The sequence below is a fragment of the Nyctereutes procyonoides genome, unplaced genomic scaffold, assembly GCF_905146905.1.
Source record: "Nyctereutes procyonoides isolate TBG_1078 unplaced genomic scaffold, NYPRO_anot_genome, whole genome shotgun sequence".
Lineage (NCBI taxonomy): Eukaryota > Metazoa > Chordata > Mammalia > Carnivora > Canidae > Nyctereutes > Nyctereutes procyonoides.
In genome coordinates, this window is record NW_026575146.1 from 16694655 (window position 1) to 16716800 (window position 22146).

General features: G+C 39.3%; 1 protein-coding gene across 2 annotated transcripts in view; it reads right to left on the minus strand.

Annotated features, from left to right (window-relative positions):
- The window catches only part of PRKN (parkin RBR E3 ubiquitin protein ligase), a 1295055-nt gene that overhangs the window by 557135 nt on the left and 715774 nt on the right, over positions 1-22146 (minus strand). For both annotated transcript variants that reach the window (XM_055312055.1, XM_055312054.1), the window contains exon 6: positions 6296-6411. In XM_055312055.1, the coding sequence (XP_055168030.1) occupies positions 6296-6411 (116 nt within the window). The remainder of the gene's footprint in view (positions 1-6295; positions 6412-22146) is intronic.

Sequence of the window (22146 nt, forward strand, 5' to 3'; positions counted from 1 at the left end):
TTCAATGAATGAAGGAATGCATACCAAAACACTGCCAAATGATAGTTAAATCACTCCTCCACAGGATACCAAGAGCAAGTACAAATGTACTTTGAGATAAATCTTTACTAATCTCCAAACCCAAGTAAATCTTTTAAGTCTGCAATCCCAAGGCAGCATTACTTCAATAGGCTGAATGAATTTTAAGACAAATATGAAAGCAAGAAAATTATAAAAATACATTTATATCAAACAACAATGACATCAAAAACATAAGTCTTTACTGGAAGACTGGATGAAAATGATAATATAGTACCAGTTCTTAGATTTAATATCCTACTAGGAGCTGAGTTTTAAAACATGTTTCTGGAAAGTTAAATCTTGGCTGGGCAAACATGGTTATTTTTTTAGTTTGTCTTCAGCTTTGTAAACTGAAGAATGGCAGATAAGGGTGGGGGAAAAAGTGCAGGAATTCACTAGGCAGCCTTTAGAAGGAGCAAAGCTGAAGGGTGGGGATGATTTCATTCTTTTTGCCAAATGGTGCCATGCTACTAATTCTTCTAAGTTATAATGTTCAAACTTTAAATTTTAAGAATTATATTGCAAAGCAAGATTCAAAAAGCAGAAATACTGTTCTCCTTGGGGGGTACCTGATGCCAGGGTGAGTTTGAAGATATGCACACTGGTCAGGGAAAGACACAAGTCTCACTCAGGCATTAGCCCTGTCATTTTCAGATGGCATAGTATTTGTCACTCCTAAGTCCAACTGAGGTGTCCAGGAGTGTTCTGAATCTTTCTATGTAATTTCTATTGGAAATACATAACAAAAATTAGTATGTAACTGAGGAATCACTAAATTCTATACATGAAACTAATATTACACTGTACATTAAGTGAAATTTAAATACAAACTTGAAGAAAAGGCATGCCTGGGTGATTCAATCATTTAAGCATCTGCCTTTAGCTCAGGTCATTATGCCAGGATCCTGGGATCACCGGCATCAGACTCCCTGCTCCTCCCTCTGCCTCTGCCTGATGCTCTGCCTGCTTGTCAAATGAATAAATACAATCTTTAAAAAAATAAAAAAAAGTAAGGAATATCTTGAAAAATTTTTGAAGAAAAAAATTTGAAGAAAAAATAACAATACGTAACAATATAGTCATTCTATCTTCAAGTGCTGTATTTTCTGTTCTTGGCTCAAGTTTTTGGTTGGGTTTTATTTTATTTTGCTTTTTGTTTAATTCATCATATTTTGTTCATTAACAGAAGACTATCGGCTGATAACCTTGAGTGGATACAGATCAACTCATTACTGTAGGTAAGTAGAGGGGCCAGCATGGCTGGATGGCAGCTGGAAATCTGCTGGTTCATGTAAACACCTCAGGGTGTTTTGGCTCTCAAATAGCTCACTTTTTTTCTTTAAGAGAGAGGAAAATATCTTATATACAATGTAAACTCAAAGGGCACAAACCAAGCACCTGAATTACATTTTAAGCCTAACATCTGGAAATGAATAACACATCTATGTTAGACACATATACTTTTACGTCTTACAATCAAATATTTGGCTCTGAAAAGGAGTGTCACTGATAACCTCATCTTTTATTTCTGCATTTGTCAGCAGATAGGACCACAAATAAGTGTTTTCTCAAGTGACACGATTGATTTATAAGCTTTGAACAAACAGTGTTCCTACCTTTTGCAAGCTTTTAAAACCAGCAAGAGCCTTATAGATGACCTATTGCAATTCTCAGACTTTATAAGCAACCTGAAGGCCTAAGAGATTATGTTATTTTCCTAAGGTCAAAAAGTTAGCTTGTGCTTCTGGAGCCCCTTGAATATAGGTTATTATATACTTATAAAGAATTATTGTTAAGAAAGTAGATGAAAGAGATGTCAATCTCTTTGTATACAAAATTATATATGCGTAAATCACAACAATAAGTAAAATTTCTACCTTGCTACTAATTCTCTACAATCTCTTTCAGACGATAGAAACAGAATGAATACTTCCTAAACTCAGGTTCTATGAGGCCAAAATTACCTTAATGCTAAACTGGACAAAGATAATTCCAGAAAACTACAGACCCATACTCTCGTGAGTATAGATATAAATATCCTCAATAAAGTATTTGTGAATCAAATACAGAAAAGCTTAAAAATAATTATATACAATAGTCTAGAGGGATTGAATTCATGTATGCGGAGCTGATTCAACACTCAAAAATAAATTAATATAACCCATCATAGATTAAAACAGGCTGAATACCAGACTAAAAGAGAAAAATCACATGATAATATCAGTAGACACAGAAAAAGTATTTGACAAAATCAAACACTCATTCATGATAAAAACTGTCAGAAAGAGAGGAAAGAAACTTGGAGCTTTCCCACTAAGATGAAGTACAAGACAAGTGGGTTCTTTCTCACAACTTCTTTTCAACATCACACGAGATGTTCTTGCTAATGCTAACAAGCAAGACAAAGAAATAAAGGGATACAAATGGGGAAGGAAGACTTGAAGCTGCGTGTGTTCACAGATGATGTAATAATTTTTGCAGAAAACCTGAAAGAATCCACTAAGTAATTCCTGAAATAATAAGCAGTTATAGCAAGGTCGCAGCATACCAAGTTGATATGCAAAAGTCAATCACTTTCCCATATGCCAATAACCAACAAGTGGAATTGAAATTAATCCTCTGGTTTTAAATTTATTATGCAGTTAATTATGCCTAATTTGACTAAGGATGTATGATTAGGGTATATACAAAAATAAATAAAACAAACATAAAATATAAATAGATACTCCAATTTTTATTTTCACTTCTGTAACTAAATAACTTGATTTATCTCCAGGAAGATGCAATATTTCAAAACCAAAACCAAATAACTACATTGAAACATAAATTCACAGATCAGAAAACTTTATATTAAAAAAGGATATGCTGATATTATGTGTAAGTGAATGAGAAGGTAATTGCAGAGGCAATCTTTTTTTTTTTTTTTAGATTCTTCCTAAAGCTTTCATACAGAAAGTTTTGCATTTTTCTCTAACAATAGAAAATGCAAATAAGCAAAAAAAGAAAAGAAAAAGAAAATGCAAATAAGTGAGAAATGTCCCTTGCCAATAACATTTAAAAAGTATTAATGACAAAATTAATGTCCTTTAGCAAATGGGCAAAAACTAAAACTATGAACATTATACTGGAAAAGATGTAGCAGGGAGTCCTCTCAAAGATAGGCCATCATAATTTAGAATGGAAATAAACTTGACAATATATATCAAGAACCTTAAACACGTCCATTAATACTGACCTTCTGTTACCATTTCTGTGATACTATCCTTGGATTCAAAACATGCAGTTGATGATTTTTGGTAAGGGATCTTGGATCCTTACCAACAAAGGATTGAAGTGTTACTTAATTTATTATTTTCAATTAGAAGTAATTCAAATCACTAGAAATAGGGAAATGATTAGAGTATTCCCAAATGATGAAATCTTTGGTACCTATTTAAAAACAAAACAAAACTTGTTTCCATAGCATATTTCAGAGCAGGGGAAATTTATCATGATGCGATGCTCAGTGGAAAAGGCCAGATACAAAACAATGTATACAGCATGATTATATTTAGCACACACACCCCTCACATATCCATGCAAATATTTAGGCATACTCAAGATGCTGGAAAGAATTAACCCAAAATCTTACTAACCATGAGGGTAAAAAAAAAAAAATTCTAACATTGTTTAGATTTCTGTGAGTGAATCACTTCTAAATTTGAAAAGAAAGCATTAGCAGGAGTGGGAAAAAAAAAAAAGAACCATGACAATCAGCAAAGTACAACATAAAGTATTGGTGTTTCCACGTGCATGCAGGCTTTTATGACATCTCTATGCCTGAATCCTTCAGTATAAGAAGAGAGGGCCCCTTCCTCTATTCTAGTACAGGGCATCCCGCTGGTGCCTTACATAAGAAAGGACCTCATTCAGTCAAGTGGCTGGTGATACACACACTTAAATCTAACTGAATATAGTAGCTTCTATTTATAAAATCCCCTTAAAATAATAATGAAAATTTTTTTATTGCAACAGACAATATTATTTTTCCAGCAATTATCTCCCTGTGCATCTGGGAAGTGGCTTGTTTCCCTGGATGGATGTTGTGAGTTGCTAATATGAAGGCGACAGCTTAGCAGTGGGAAGCAGGGAGAGCAGTGCTCTTAGTAAGATAGTATGATCAATACTACATATCTTAATGCCATCTTTACCAACTCTAATGGAAGGCTTTTCACTGTTGGCTGGCGGGCTGCATTCTGATGTAGAGAAAAACTCATTTCTCCTATGAAACACTGAGACGTGAGTTTAATTTCTCAGTGCTTGCAGAGAGCAGTTGAGCTCTCGTGTTTAGGACTCCCCTTGCTCCTTTCCTGAAATACCAGAAGAATCAGCTCTTGTTGCATGTTGAAAACATTAGCCCTTTGCAATCATTCATCTTACTGAAGGATGCAGATAGGTTGTTTTAGGCAATATTGTGGTGTTCTCTATCACAGCTAGAACTAAAGATGCAACAGGAAAATAAAAGTCTCATTTTGACCCCTTCTTGGAAACAAGTTTGTCTAGCAGATGCTATTAAGGATTTTAGGCTTCTATTAGTCAACACTTTTATTTAAATGTATTAAAGGATGGAAGTATTAGGTTAGGGGGATTAATACCCACCAGCCACAACATCACAGAGCTTAAGGGAACTTTCAAAGGCCACCTAACCCAGTTTGTCCCAAGACCAAAGAGAGACAACGCTGAAATGCTAAGGGTATTTATCTGTCTTTGCTTTAAAGTCTGGAACAAGCAGGATTTTTTGACTTTATTCATCAATTCATTTTGGCATTTCACTAAAAATTCTTCTTGAGGGCAGCCCAGGTGGCTCAGTGGTTTAGTGCCGCCTTCAGCCCGGGGCCTGAACCTGGAGTCCCGGGATCGAGTCCCACATCGGGCTCCCTGCATGAAGCCTGCTTCTCCCTCTGCCTGTGTCTCTGCCTCTCTCTCTCTCTCTGTGACTATCATAAATAAATAAAATAAAAATAAAAATAAATAAAAAAATAAAAGAACTGAAGTGTATGGAAACGATATTTTAAAGGTAAAATGTTGGGGCGCCTCCCTGGCTCTGTTAGTAGAGCATGTGACCCTTGATCTTGGGGTTGTGAGCTCGAGCCCCACCTGGGTGGAGAGGTTGCTTAAAATAAAATGTTATGGATCATATATTCCAAGAATAAATGGTACTTGTAAACTGTTATGGCATTCCTAACAGTAGCAGCTTTTTTTTTTTTTTAAGATTTAATTTATTTACTCATGAGAGACACACACACAGAGAGAGGCAGAGACACAGGCAGAGGGAGAAGCAGGCTCCATGCAGGGAGCCCGACATGGGACTCGATCCCGGGACACCAGGATCACGCCCTGGGCTGAAGGCAGGCGCCAAACCGCTGAGCCACCCGGGCTGCCCGCTAGCAGCATGTTTTAATTTACTTTAGAACTCACCAATGTCAGTACATGGGTTTGTGTTTTTTTAGATTACACTTTTAGACATAAGTCATGCCACTTATATCTTAGCATACTATTTTTTAAAAAAGATTTTATTTATTTATTTATTCATGAAAGAGACACACACACACACACACACACACACACAGAGAGAGAGAGAGAGAGAGGGCAGAGACACAGGCAGAGGGAGAAGCAGGTCCACACAGGGATCCCGATCCGGGACTCGATCCGGGGACTCCAGGATCACGCCCTGGGCCAAAGGCAGGCACCAAACTGCTGAGCCACTCAGGGATTCCCTTAGCATACTATTTGACCACTGACCACATGAAGAATTTGGCACTTTAAAAGGTTTGATAATAGGGACATCTGGGTGGCTCACTAGTTGAGTGTCTGCCTTTGGTTCAGGGCATGATCCCGGGGTCCTGGGATTGAGTCCTGCATCAGGCTCCCCAGAGGGAGCCTGCTTCTCCCTCTGTCTGTGTCTCTGCCTCTCTCTGTCTCTCATAGATAAATAAATAAAAATTCTAAAAAAATAATAAAAAGTTTGATTATTTTGAAATATACCTACATTGGGCAAACGTCATTGAAGCTTTGACCAGTACCACACTAAGGATTTGACACTTCAGAGAGTTTGATCATACTGACATACACCCATATTGTGCAAACGGAGTCGAAGCAAAGCAAACGCTCCTCCAGAAAGAGCACCCACCGAGGAGGCTCACGGGAGAGTCTACCACTGGGAGAGCAACACGTGGAGAGTCCTTCAGATCCTTACCTGATGTCGGTGCACGTTATGCAGGTGATGTCTCTACTGTTCGTTGTGATCAGGTTCAAAGCTACGGACGTTTCCTTGTCAGAGGTCGGGTGTGCTCCACATTTGAAGAAAAACTCCTGAAAGAATGAGAAATATGTGAGAAATGCCAGGCATGGAACTCAGCTGGCCATGTCCCCCTAAGCATTGTCACGGTGAACAATCTTACTGGCAAGAGACGAAATCTATTATTAAGTCTGTGTTAGAAGAAAATCCAAATCAAACCCCTGGAGGGTGACTAATGCCCTTGTGCCAAACTAATGAGCAATCCCCTTTTCAGGAGGGCCTGAGTGTCTCCGCTCATCTTCTTTTGCCCTCGTGGCCCTGCAGCTGGGCCCTCGGCTTGGCTCTGGAGCTGCTAAGCATTCTTAGCAATGCCCTTCCACGATCAGGGGGTCTGGGAGGAGAACACAATGAGGATGCAGGAGGAGGCCTGAAACAGGATCTCGCAAATGAGGAGAGGGAGACACTGAGCCATGGAATGATTTGCCCAAAGTCACACAGAGGCGAAGGCAGGAAGTAACCAGACTTTCAAAGGGGGAAACCCAGTGCTTCGGCTACAGCGCGGCTACACGGTTGGCCAGTCGGCGGCAAGGAGGTGACGCGGAGTGAGGAATCGCGGGGGCACACCTATGAACAAGCACACGCGAGCCCGCAGACCGACAGAGGAGCAGAGTGCAAGCCCTGACGCTTCCCGCACCTTTCTCTGCCTCTGTGCAACGTCCCAGAATTCCCTGGGAGACCTGGGCCCCATCCCCCATGCTAAGCAGCTGGGAATGTTCTAAACCTGTGCTTCTCTCCTTAATTGGCTTCACCAGCCTTGTCCTGGGCCCACACGCCTTTATGTTTGCTTTTCACATGGGTCACACTCTTTTGATGGCTTACGTTCTCCCTTCTCGATCCAAATCCTCTTTTTATTTTTCCTCATGTCTTCCTTTTGTCCATTCTCTATTTGTTCCCACACCCCTTTACCCTTCATACACCAGGGTGTTTGGCACAGTAATCGCTCTGCCTCTTGCCTGACAGTCTTTACATCTTCCACGATAACCACATCCTTGAAGCGAAGTTCTCAGCCATGGCAAAAATTCAGTGTAACTATACCACTGGACAGCAGAAGAAGGCCTGCACACCACACTTCCTCCTCAACTTCGTTCCAGTTTAACACCTTGGAATGTGGAAGGTACTTCCCCTTTATTATTATTTTTTAATATTTTATTTATTTATTCATGAGAGACACACATGCACACACACACAGAGAGAGAGAGAGAGAGGCAGAGACACAGGCAGAGGGAGAAGCAGGTTCCATGCAGGGAGCTGGATGTGGGACTCAATCCCAGGACCCCGGGATCACACCCTGGGCCAAAGGCAGACGCTAAACTGCTGAGTCACCCAGGTGTCCCCAGTCCTTCCCCTTTAAACACTGAACTCGGCCTTTCATTACAGCTCCATAGATTAAATGTTTTTGGCTTTGTGGGACTTTGGGGGGAAGGGGTCCTTGTTGCGCTTCTCAATCTGCATCGTAGCCTAAGAGCAGTCACAAACAATAGGTAGATGGATACATATGACTGTGTTCTAATGCAACTTTATTTATAAAAACATTAGGAAAGTCGGTTTTGTCTCTGGGCCATCATTAATGGTCCACCCCTGAGGTCCACCTCCGATAGAGGCTCTGAGGTACTGTGTAGAATACGTTATTCATATTTGTGTCTTTATAGTGCCCCAAAGAGGATAGGCATTAGTTTTTTCTTACATGAAAAATCGGTAGGTTTTTCAACAAATTCTATCATCATCCCTTTATACACCTGACAGCATAACCCTTCATTTTGTTCTTCCCCTGCTTGTAAGGAGACTAAGCTGGTTCTCTGACCTGAGATACAGTGAGTAACATCTGTGGCTCTCAACAGCAGTGTGCAGAATCTCCTGGTGGTTGGGAGGTGGTATTAAGTTAGATGTTGTTGGACCCCACACCATAGTTTCCTAATTCAGGAGTTCTGAAGTACTGCCCATGATTTGCATTTCTACCATGTTGGCAGGTGATGCTTTTACTACTGCTCTGGGAACCACACATTTGAGGACCATCAAATTATACTGACGTTAGTGGTAAAGGGAGTAAACTGTTTATTCTCTCAGAAGACAACAGCTGTAACATGCCTCACTTACCGCACCTGAAAAAGATACCGTGTCTCAGGTAACAGGTGTTACTCTTCAAATATCTGAAGTGTGCCACTGTCCAGGGAAGTGTCCCAAAGCCGGCTGTTTGGAGCCCAGGCTGTTCTTATTTGCAAGTGTCTTACCAACCACAGATGGTATACCTGTCAGTTAGCCAGAGCCTATCCTACCTGGAGCAAGTGGCAGACAAGTCATCCTGCCTGTAGTCCTCAGGCTCACAGATGAGGGTGTGACAACAGACTCGCTGTAATAGATAGGGTGGCCAGTGCTTCTGATGAATGCCTGTCTAGGTGTGTCCATGGAGTCATGCCTATGAGCCCTGATCTTTCTCAGGAGCAGCATGGAACTTGTACTGATTGGTTCCATTTCTTTTTTTAATAGGGAATGCTACCGTCTTCACACAAACTTTTGAAATTTTACAAATCCTTTAAAGGCTAGTTCAAGGATGTTAAGAAAAATATTTAAAGCAATTCCTGACTGCCAAAACAAAAAGTGGGGAGGACATGACTGACCCTTATGAAATACATTGAGCTAGCTGCAACTGCTTTCTGCAGACATGAAAAAAATTCCACTTGTAACACAAAGTAAGTCCTCCCAAAGAGCTGAGTTGGCTGGACTATTGAGAAGGTATTTCATATACAGATAAATAGACAGTATTTATATTTTTTCTTAGCTTGCAAAAAACTACTGGTGGATGTTCAGCTAACAAATCACAGACTGTTTTAATAGCAGATAAAATCCAGCCAGATAAAAGCCAAAATCCATTTTATTGAGGGGAACGGATGTTTATATATAATAGTATAAAAAGTTATAGATATTTGGAAAATTCCAGTATTTCACATGGGCTGATAAAACTAAAATACAAATGATCAACTCTGTATATTAAATATATATGTCACATCAGTGGCTTTCAGCACTTTCTCTGCCAATTTTTATGAAAGGAGGTTCTTCTGTAGCACTAGAGTAACTGGCAAGAATGGAGGGGGTCTGAGACTTCACCCTGCTTGTGAGCTCACACATGAGTTAGTATGCCACAGTCTTGTGGATGCTGCAGAAGACACAAGACTCCTGGATCAGAGATAAAGTGTTGTGTGACATGGAGCCCAGGCAGAAAAAAAGTATGGACATGATGATGATGTCAGTTCCCCTGCTCCCCAAAATCTATAGGATGAAGCATAGGAACTAAGCTAGGTGCTACAAGTGCAGTGGGTCTGAACTACAGCTGAGGACTGTGAGCTTAGGGATCCCAGATCTTTAATAAGGAGCTGTAAGCAATCCTTCATATTGTCCTGAAGGGGGATATTGTCTTTATTATACTGGATAATAAACAGATCTGCTTTACAACTTCCTTGAAAAGAGATATTCTGAACAAAAGGGTAGTAGGTACCTCTCTCACAACAAGCAGAAACATGAAAGAACCCTGGAGAACTCTCTCCCTATAGCAGTGACATCTTTTCTAACTAATCACTAGCATGATCCGGTCATTTCCTGTCCTGGGCAAACAGTGGGCTAGGATGTTGGTAGTCTTTTGATATTTCAAGTCTGCATGCAAAATACACAAACGATAAAGCAAAGCAAACCAGAAGAAGCTTTAAAAAAATACTACCTTGGGTAGAACATCTGTCAACCCTAGTGAAGGGAATCCTAGCTTCCCCTTAAATATGGGTAAAGAAAGATTCTCTAAGGGACCCACCCCATCTTTTACAAATGCCAGCTCAAGATAAACTGGCTACAAAAATAAACAGAAAAACCAAACCAAAACAAAAACAAGTCCTGTTAAATTAGATGAATTCTTCTAACCTAACCAGGAACTATAGTTCCCATGGGATGGCTCATTTAATTTGGCTCCATTCAGAGAAGCCATAATTAACTAGCTATAAAGGTATGACAGTAATTGGTCAGTTGTTTTTTGATTTTTTTTCCAATGATAGTACAAACAATTTTAAAAAATGAAACCAGAATGAGACCTTGAAAATTAACTTGGCTTTATACTGTAACCATGATAAATGCCATATTAAGTGTTTTCCACAATCCAGCAATTAGATTCTTTAAGTTCATAGAAATGTACTCATATATTTTTTTTTTTTACCATTTCTGTGGATGAAGCTATGATTCTTTTCTTCTGCTCTCACTGAGTTATACTTTATCATAACTCATCTGTCTTTCATTCAGGCCATAAAGGCCTGACCCTCTAACCAAATCAGACCCATAAAAACCCAAGTCTACACCAAGGGAAGACCCATGAATAGTTCAGTTCAGCTGTTGGTGGCATTCCCAGGATCCATTCTTCTCATCCTTCCACTCTGCCACCTGACTCATTACCAGTGTCTCTTACAAAGAAGGAAATAACAATAAGTATAGAAATGAATAAATAAGGCGGCAAAATCAGAAAACAGATTCATACCAAGAACGTTAGTTATATAAGAATGTATAGGATCAGAAGCTAGTCAATTCAAAACACAAATTAATGCATTCCAAATTTCTATAGAAAGAGCTGACACCGATTGTCTGGGAAGCCTTTCATGTCCCAATCACAGCTAGTTCCACAAACATGAAAAAAAAAAATGAGACTCATCTTCTTTGTTCATGAACCTTCTAATAGCTTTCATTGAGCTTCCCAAAGTCAATGATTTTATAGATACTGCTTAATAATAATGTTTCCAAATAAAATATTGTCTGTCTTTACAAAGGGGGTTAAGTTGAATCTTAGCTCTCTCCAAATCTTTCTTTGTTAATCTGTTCCAAAGGAAGCACATCTTTCTCTTGCTAAAATAAAGGAACACAAAATTTCCACTAGAAGGTTGCCATAAGTCTGTGGTTTGTACTGAATAAGTGGCCATCTGCACGGGTCAGAGTCAAGTTAGGGAAACAGGGCCCATGCCAGGTAGTTCAGCTGAGAGAATTTAATACTGGGATCTAGTTACAAAGGTGGTAGAAGCACCCCAGGGCAGGAAGCCATCCTGAGGTCAGCAGCATTGGGGCTCCAGCTACTCAGGTGGAAGGATGGTCAGAGAGGTGGCTATCTGCTGGGAGTGGAGAGGATTAATGAAAGGCAGGACTGCCAGAAATGCTTTTCTTCTTTTCTTTTCTTTTCTTTTCTTTTCTTTTCTTTTCTTTTCTTTTCTTTTCTTTTCTTTTCTTTTCTTTTCTTTTCTTTCTTTTCTTTTCTTTTCTTTTCTTTTCTTTTCTTTCTTTCTTTCTTTTTTCTTTTCTTTTCTTTCTTTTCTTTTCTCTTTCTTTCCTTTTCTTTTTTCTTTTTTTTCCCTCTTCTTTCTTCTTCTTCTTTTTTTTTAAATTTAATTTAATTTCTTTATTTGACAGAGCAAGAGATACAAGCAGGGGGAGCAGCACAGGGAGAGGGAGAAGCAGGCTCAGAAGGGAGCCCAACGTGGGCTTGATCCCTGGACCCTGAGATCATGACCTGAGATGAAGGCAGACCCATGTGCCCCTAGAAATGCTTCTTGAAGAGAAAGCAAGAAACATCCTAGTTTGGGCCTTCTCTCTGTCCTCCCAGCTCCCACCAGGCCTCCCCTGGACAAAGTCAGCTTGAAGCACAGAGGAACCTGGGAGCTGGTGTTTGCCATGGCCAGCACAATACACCATACAGAGAAGGGAAGAGCCGGGGGTTTGGAAGCAAACAGCAGGCGACAAGTGCACCCTTAGGAGGCAGAGCCCATTGGTCAAGTCCAAATTTTTAGATTTTCACTTTGTTAGTGGTGGCACATCCTAATGTGCCTCCATAAAAGAAATACAGATACATTCATATATGGTTCTGTAAAGTGTATTACACAAATATACACAATTATTTATAACATTTATATATTGAGTTTAAACTCAGACGTGTTAAAGATTAAATGTTCAAATAAGAGAGACCATTATTACTATTTATGAGAAAATTGGTAATGAGCATGTTACATCTCTATCAAAGAGGTCCTCACACTTATCAAGTTATGATAGACAATCTGTCACTTAGAATCAATCTAAATGTGTCTCACAGCCCTAAAACTTCTGTCAATAGCCAGCAACAAACAGATATCCAAACTGAGGGCTCTAATAGCTCCTCATTAGATGCAGATTCTTTTGTCAGAAACAACTGATAGTTTTAAGTCTCATTGTCCATTTAGAAGCCTCATTATTCATGGTAATATTATAGCTTTAATTTTCTCCAAGCTAAAACCTGACAGAGTATAATTACCACACTCTCCACTTGGTATCTAAGGCAAGTCTGTAACTGAGCAAACAAAGCCTGTTCACCTGTGACTTGATAGCATTTAGCCTTCATGCTAAAGGGTTACACTCACTTTGTGTTATATAAATCCAGAATGTAGTTACCTTATTTTGGACACAAAGTAACTACGTAATTTGTTAGATCATATACTACTGGAGATGATGTACTACTTGTAGACTTTGTTCTTTTAACAATGTCAGTGGTAACATTGGGTTACACCTAAACAAGTAAAAAAAAAAATCTCAAAAGCTAATGAGTCTGTTATCTATTCACTAACAAGCTTGTTTTCTGTTAGTAAGGTGTTAACAAAGCCTCTAGATAATGTGCCACGTTTACCAGGAGAAAGAAAATCAATATACTCCCATAAAAAGGAAAACTGTGTCAGATCTTTGCCAAGAAGGACAGTTGGGGCCTGTCCACACCATGACCACTGCCGGAGCCTCAAGGAAGGCTGTAAGCCTCCTCCATGGCCCTGCCTGGGTGAACAATACATGCATGCCTTATATGCACAGAAACTCACACACCGCAGGTGTGCATGCACATGCCAAACCCAAGCTAAGTAGCACAAAGTCTTCAATGTTAAACCAGCAAGCACATGGCTCTCTAATTTAGCTATGGGTCAGGTACACAGTATTTCGACTTTCTTATCACTACAGCTATTGTTAAGTTTCAAAAGTATCTTAGAATTTTTATATTATTACCAAAGTTTAAAGTATAAAGTGGGTCCATTTCTTGGGCCAATGTATACAAAATAATAACAATTAAAATTAAATTCTAAAATCCAAAAGGCTCTGAAAAAACAAAGCTCTCATTTTTCCTCTAAATATGCCATTACATTTAATTTATGACAAAACCTGACATGAACTGTCATGACATTATTTCTAGTCTGCATTTGCCCTACTTAGTGTGACTTTTCATACTTTTTACTTAAAGATCATTGTTTTTCTTTTTAAATGACCCTGGAGGTATTTCAGAGTTAAAATGTATGAATTGTATAATCTTTCTAAAATCAGAAAGCTTGTGAATGTAAAACACTTCTTACCCCCAGAGTGGTAGATAAGTGATTGATTCTACAGTGAATATTGTCTTAAATTTTTACTGATCCTTCAGGACAATCCTTCAGGTACTAGATACAATCCTTTCCGTGAAGCATGACATTTAGTACAGTGTAAGCCTACCTCAGATTTGTGTATAAATAAACCCAAGTGTACTTCCTATAATATATATCCCTTTGCTACTAGATATAAACAATTATACAGTTTTTTTTTTACTTTTTTAAAAAAGATTTTATTATTTATTTATTTATTTTGGGGGAGGGGGCATGAGCAGAGGGAAAGGGAGAAGCAAGCAGACTCCCCACTGAGCCGGAAGCCCAATGTGGGGCTGAATCTTGGGACTCTGAAATCATGACCTGAGTGGAAGGCAGATGCTTAACAGATTGAGCCACCCAGACATCCTCAATTATACAGATTTTAATTGTCCATGCCTTCAAGAAGTTTAACTTCACAATCAAAGCTGCAGATATAACCATGCTTATCTTCCTCTTCCAGGCCTGGATTGGGAGAGCTTCCACATGCCTGACCAGATGTTTATTCTATTGTAATGTGCTTGGTCATCAAGTGCTATTTACTATTTTAGGGGCAAAAGGGGGGTGGGGTTGTTGAACAAAGCAATTCAAATGACTCCTGATGAGTAAACCAAATCTGAAGTCATTACAGATGCTTATAAAATGCATGGGTTTCTTTTTTTTTTTTTTTCCCATGGGTTTCTATAGATGGCTTTGTTCAGACAAGAAAAAGACAGAACAGTGACAAAAAAAAAAAAATGACAGAACTCACAGATACAAGACTGGCAGTAACCAGAGGTGGGAGAGGGATGAGATGGAGTGGGGGTGGGGTGAAATGGGTGAAGGCAGTCAAATGGTTAAAACTTCCATCTATAAGATAAACAAAGCAACAGAAGATGATCCTCATTCCCAGCTCCAGGTAATTGCTCAGATATGCTCAGATCACTCTACCTCCCTTTCTCTTCCCTAGTCTAGGGTGCACAGATGGCAGACTCAGTCAGAACACAACATTCCCCCACCACAACCATGGAGAGAGAACCTGTCTAAGAAGCAAGTCTGTGTTCAGAAGAGAACAGAAACAAGAGACAGAAAGGCAGAGTTCCAGAGACAGCATTTGTTCCCTGGATGCAGCTACGCCTGTTATCCTGGTTACTGAAGTTATTGTATCTACCATTGAATAATAGCTGTTCTTTCAGGGATTTTTCCTCCACAATATTTGCTCATAAAACAAAGGAAGAAAGAAAGAGAGACAGAGAGAGAGAGAGAGAGAGAGAGAGAGAGAGAGAAAGGAAAAAGAAAAAAAAAAGAAAAAGAAAGAAAGAAAGAGAAAAAAAGAAAGAAAAGTATCACATTTTCTCCTAGCCCAGCCCTGATCAGGGTGTAGTGATCCAAAGGTAAACAAAATCTCTTAAAAACGTAAGTCTGGAGGAGAAAGACACTTTAACAAATGTTTGCATAAAATAAACAAAAAAACTGGTAAATGCCTGCACATCCCTGAGACCTGGGGACAAGAGAAGGATGACCAGCTTCTGGGAGAATGAGAAGGTTTTGCTTTTGAAGAGGTATGTGAGCTGGACTTTAGAAGGTAAGAGTTTGCTGGATGAAGAAGGTGAGGGAATGAGCAGAGGGACTATGGCGAGCAACAACTCCTGCTGAGTGCTTAGACTCGCTGACGGCTGGGAGCTTGGTCAGGGCAGTCATAGGACACCTGTGATTCTCTGTGCAGAGGAACACTGATCCCAGCCCATCATTCTCATGCTGGTGCTCTGGAAGCCCACTAATGTGCTGATCAGGTGACTGTTCTCTATCAATCCCCCTACCAAAAAGGACTGCAGTGTTACACAAAGAATAGGCATGAGGACTAGTTCTTTGTCACCAACTTTGAAAGATCACCCTTTCAAAACAGGTTTTTGATTAACTTAGGAGTGCATACCAACTTCCAAGACAAATTTCAACATTATCTTTCAGACTGGACAATAGGATTTTCTTTTTCCTTTATTATGCTGGTAAGGCTTTCACTCTAAGGGTTGTGTCCTAGACACAATATCACTGGAGAATTTTGACAGTAAATACTTTGACTATGGTTGTTAATATTTCTCTCAGCTTGTGCAAAATTATCTTGCTCTTAGCATCTATTAAAAGTCCTTGACTCCAACCTTTCTGGAATGTAGGGACAGCTGTGCAAGCTGTGTTTATTCCAAAGGGTATGGGCTCCCTGAATGCAAGTTGAGAGGGCCCTTATGTCCAGAGAACACATCTTTTCATAACATCTAACTTATTCCCAGGAATTCCTGGCTGGTTTGGGAGAACCAGGTTAATGTTTTACACAACACTACAGTCATTCTTTCTCCACCTCTAATGTACACTTAGTCAAGTGTATGGTCCTCACTCTCCTTGCATTTCCATCACCATTCTAATAATGTTTGGGAATGTAACTTCCCTCCAACCACAATACAACAGTAGTTAGTTATGTGATATCGTCGGCTCAGTATACAAGTTGAGTATATCTTCTCCTTAAATTTTGTAGCCCAGCCAGACTATAAAAGACAATATTCATTATTTCTAGCTGTTCTTTATTTCCTTTAGAAGCTAAAGGTTTCACAAGCTCTCATAATGTGTCAGCTTGAAAGAACATAAAGGCATCACAGCATTTGCTAGTTTTATTATTTAGGCAAAGCTCTCCAGCTTCTGTTCTCAGATAAATAAAATAAGATGTTACAATATTTTGTCATTAACAGAGCATTTCCTTTTGTAATCCCCCACCAATGATTATACAAGCTCACTTCCAGGAGAGGGCATATAAACAAATATCTGTTAGTTGGAAATACTTCGCAAGAAACTGAGGGGACGGGTCACAATTTTGAAAATTTACAGTGACTCACCATTCCTGGATAAGCTGTGTTCCCACTATTTTCTAGGCAGTCTCTAGAAATTGGCAGTTATTTTACATTTATTTCTAAGTGTGGGGAAAAAACAACAACCTTATTCTAATCCACATTGGAAAATAATATGAAGGAATTGTTTAATCCTGTCATTTCCCTGGTTACAAATCCTCCAGCTTGAGCACACTGCCCTGAGCAAGGCCTTGAGAGCCATCGCACTGTCAGCCGCCTCACCATCATTCCCTCTCTTTGCCCCTCCCAGTCCTGCCACAAAGATCCTTTTTCTGCCCTGAAGGAAGCAGGACCTTACACAGAATTTCTTCCTAACTTTGCCACTCACTTTGCCCTTGACACCCCCAGGTGTCCTTCATGCCTCAGCTTACATGTCTTCAACCCTTAGAGCCTTCCTGATTCCCTAGGACTGGGTGAGAGGTATTTCCCTGTCACCCTCTTGCTCCTATCCTGCTCTGTGCTTCCTGCCTACGAAGCCTTGCTCTATGGTACTGACATCACCCACTTTTCTAACTGACTCTTCAGAAGGCAAATGACCTGAAGGCATTTCATCCCACACCTGGCCCAGGCTGAGTACCCAGCAGGTGTCAGAGCAGTCCAAGGACTCGAAGAGTAAGAAAGGAAAGTGGGGGTACTTCTGGGAAGGTGGCAGAGTAGGAAAATCCTAAACTCAACTTGTCCTACAGATGCAACTAAATAACACCCACAACAATTAATGTAAACAAACAAACAAACAAACAAAACAAAAAGAACCTGAAGACTGGCAAGAAGACTCCCTACAGATAACTGTAGAAAAGAGGCCACACTGAAAAAGATAAGAAGGGTGAAGTCGGAAAAAAAAAAAAAAAAAAAGAAGGGTGAAGTCGCAGTCAGGAGCCAAATGGACTTCGGGGACTGTCTGTGGGACAGAAGGACAAGCAAGCATGGACAGGGGAGAGGAGCAGACCCCCACCCCAGGCACAGATGAACTGCTTGGGGCAGACAAAACCCCATTACAGTTGGCTTTGAAAACCAGAGGTGCATGACAATCAGTGGAACATAACCCCCAGAACTTTAAAAACCAGTGAGCTTGGCTCTGGGAGAGCTAGGAGGGCAGAGCACCAAAAAACAGCCCTGCTGAGGTATAGCATAGAAGCGGCAGTTTGAAAAACACTGGGATATATGGGAAGGGAACTTATTTACTAATCTCAGAGCATGTACTGAAGGTACAGGGATCTTCAGGAGACTTCTCCAAGAGCAAAGGAGCACCATTTCCCCCCCCCTGCTGACCAGCCTGGATACATGAACACCTGTGGGAATGAGCACAGTGTTAATACTCTCCACCTACCTTGTTAACAGTATTCCCCATCCCCATGGGCATCTGTGAATCCTCCCCCTTCAACTCAGCCTGCCTTGGCAGGAGTTTTTTCAGGTCCCTTCCTGCAGCTGACCACATGGACCCTGCTGGAACCACATGCCCTGGCCCATGTTCTTCTGTGGATCCATGTCCTTCACCATTGCTCTTTGTGAGAGTCCATCCAAAGCAGAGTTGCAAGCCTGGCAGTGTGCAAGCAGACCCAACAGAGCCCAGCACTACTCCAAAGTAACTTCTGCCCTCAAGGAAAGAAAATAATAATAATAACAATAATAATAATATCATCATCATCATCATCATCCCACTGTGTCCCCAGCAGTAGGCTGGCAGCAGACATTGGCTCTGACTACAGGGCCTTCCCACCAATGGAAGTTTCTCAGGAGACAATACAAGGAGAGTACTCTGTAGTTGGTGCTATTGCATCTCTGGCAAATGCCTGGTCTGACTCAACTCAAGCCCAAATTGGTCCCAGATTGGTCAACTAACAACACAGGGACTAAACCTTTCCCACAACAGGCAAGCAGAGCCATTGTAGACAGCTGGACTGAAGGAAAACATGGCTCAGCCACAAAAGCAGGACACACACAACATGCATAGGAGACACCCTTTGAGGTGCCAGGTCCTGGTAAGCAGGGGATATTACACTGGAGGGCACTACAGGACCTGTTTTTCATAAGACCACTACTTTCAAGAGCAAGAAATGTAGTTAACTTTCTTAACACATAGAAACAGACCCAGAAAATTAGACAAAATGAAGAGACAGGGGGAAGTCCCAAATGAAAGAACAGAACAAAACCACAAGAGAGCTTAAACAAAATGGAGATAAGTAATATGCCTGATAAATAATTTAAAGTAATGGTCACTGGAATTGAGAAAACAGTGGAGGACCTCAATGAGGCTTTCAACAAAGAGATACAAAACATGCAAAAGAATGATTCAGAGATGAAGAACTCAATAACTGAACTTTATTATAAGCTAGATGGGATCAACAGTAGACTCGAGGAAGCAGAGGAACATATCAGTGACCTGGAGGATAGAATAACAGGAAGTAATCAAGCTGAACAAAAGAGAGAACAAATAATAAATGCAAATGAATTACGGAAGCTCAACAACATCAGCAAGTAAGATAACATTAGCATTAGAGGGATCCCAAAAGGAGAAGAGAGGAAGGCAGAGTAGAAAATTTATTTGAAGAAATAATAGTTGAAAACTTCCTGAGTCTGGACAAGAAAATGGAAATCCAGATCCAGGAGGCACAGAGAACTCCTAACAAAATCAACACAAGGAGATCCACATGAAAACAGATGGTAATTAAAATAGCAAAAAGTACTGATGAAAGAGAATTTTAAAAGCATCAAGAGTAGAGAAAACAGTTACATAAGGGAAACCCCATAAAGCTATCAGCTGATTTTTCATCAGAAACATTGTACACCAGAGGGTAGAGGGAAGATATATTCAAAATGCTGAAAAAAAAGAAACAGTGAATATTCTATCCAGCAAGGCTATCATTCAGAATACTAGGGGAGATAGAGTTTCCCAGACAAACGAAGGTCAAGAAATTCATCAACCGGATGAGAAATGATAAAGGGGATTCTTTGAGTAGAAAAGAAAAACTATAAGTAAGAAAAGTAGGAATCATAAAAGCACTAAAATTAAATATATCTATAAAAATCAGTCAAGGGACTCACAAAATGAAAGGATGTAAAGTATGACACTAAGTATATAAAATGTGGTGGGTGGGTGAGCAAAGAATGGGTTCAAACTTAAATGACCCTGAACTTAATATAGACTGCTATTTGCATAGGATGTTATATATAAACCTAATGGTAACCACAAATCAAAAACTAGTAATGGATATGCAAAAAATAAAGAGAGAGGAAACCAGATATATTACCCAAGAAAGCCAGCAAACCCTGAGAAAAGAGAGCAAGAAAAGAAATGAACAGAGAAGCACAAAAACAACCATAACATAATTAACAAAATGACAATATATATATACCTATCAATAATTACTTCTTTAAAAGATGTTATTTATTTATTTGAGAGAGGGAGAGAGAGAGAGAGAGAGAGAGAGAGAGAGAGCACGAGCAAGGGGAGGCACAGAGGGAGAGGGAGAGAGAGAAGCAGACTCCCCTCTGAGTACAGAGCCCAACACAGGGTTTGATCTTAGGATCCCAAGATCCTGAGCTGAGCCAAAGTCAGATGCTTAACGACTGAGCCACCCAGGTGCCCTCCTATCAATAATTACTTTGAATGTAAAAGGACTAAACACTCTAATCAAGAGAGGTAAGGTGACGGAATGAATAAAAAAGCAAGATCCATAAATATGCTTGCCTACAAGAGACTCATTTTTATTTATATTTTTTTACAAGACACTAATTTTAGACCTAAAGACAACTGCAGATTGAAAGCAAAAGGATGGGAAAGCATTAATCATAGAAATGGAAATAAAAAGAAAGCCATCACAGTAATACTTGTGTGGAACAAAAGAGACTTTAAAAAAAAGCCTGTAATAAGAGATAAAGAAGGACATTATGTAATCATAAAGGAAAAACTCTGACAAGAAGAAATAACAATCCTAAGTATTTATCTACCCAACATGGGAGAACCCAAATACTTAAAGCAGCTAATAACAAACATAAAGGAAGTAATCAATATTAATACAATAATATAGGAGAAAAAAATAGTAGGAAGACTTTAGCACTCCACTTGTATTAATGGATAGATCATCCAAGCAGAATATCAGCAAAGAAGTAGTGATTTTGAATGACACACTTGACCAGATGGATCTAACAGATATATTCAGAATATTCCACCCTAGAACAGTGCAACATACATTCCTTTCAAGTATATATGAAATATTCTCCAGAACAGATCACATGCTAGTCAATAAACTAATCTCAACAAATTCAAAAAGATCGAAGTCATACCATGCAGTTTTTTTCTAACCACAATACTGTGAAACTAGAAATCAACTACAGGAAAAAAAAAATCTGGAAAAAATACAAATATATGGAGGTTAAGTAACATGCTACTAAGTAATGAATGGCTCAACCAAGAAACCAAAGGGAAAAAAAAAAAACAACACATGGAGACAAATGAAAATGAAAACACAACAGTCCAAAGCCTTTGGGATATAGCTAAAGCTTTTCTAAAAGGGAGGTTTTATAGCAATATAGGTCTACCTCAAGAAGCAAGACAAATGTCAAACAAAACAAAACAAAACAAAACCTAACTTTATACCTAAAGGAGCTACAGAAAAAAGAACAACAACAACAACAAAAAACTCAAATCCCATAGAAGGAAGGAAATAATAGAGATTAGAGTACAAATAAGCAACTGTAAAACAATACAGCAGGTCAATGAGACCAGGAGCTGATTCTTTAAAAAGATCAACTAAATTGATAAATCTTTAGCCACATTCATTTAAGAGAGAGAGAGAGAGAGAGAGAGAGAGAGAGAGAGAAAGAGAAGACGCAAATACACAGAGTCAAAAATGGAAGATTAGAAATAACAGCCAACACCACAGAAATACAAAGGATAAGAGAGTATTACAAAAAACTATATGCCAACAAACTGGACAACAAACCTAGAAGAAATGAGTACATTCTTTTGAGTAGAGACATATAATCTCCCCAAACCAAATCAAGATAAAATAGAAAACTTGAACAGACTGTTTATCAGCAATGAAGCTGATAATGAAGCAGTAATAAAAAAACTCACAACACACACAAGTCTAGAATCAGACACTTCACAGGTCAATTCAACCAAACATTTAAATTAAAAATTAATACCTATTCTCATGGAATGAAGCTTCCAAATTCATTCTGTGAGGCCAGTGTGACCCTGATATCAAAACCAGATAAAGACACCACAAAAAAGAAACCACAGGCCAGTATCTCTGATGAATATAAATACAAGAATCCTCAATAAAATATTAGCAAATCAAACCCATCAATACACTAAAAAATCATTCACCATGATCAAGTAGGTTTTATTCCTGGGTTGCAAGGGTGGTTCAATATTTACATATCAATCAACATGATACATCACATCAACAAGAGAAAGAACAAAAACCATATGATCATTTCAACAGATACAGAA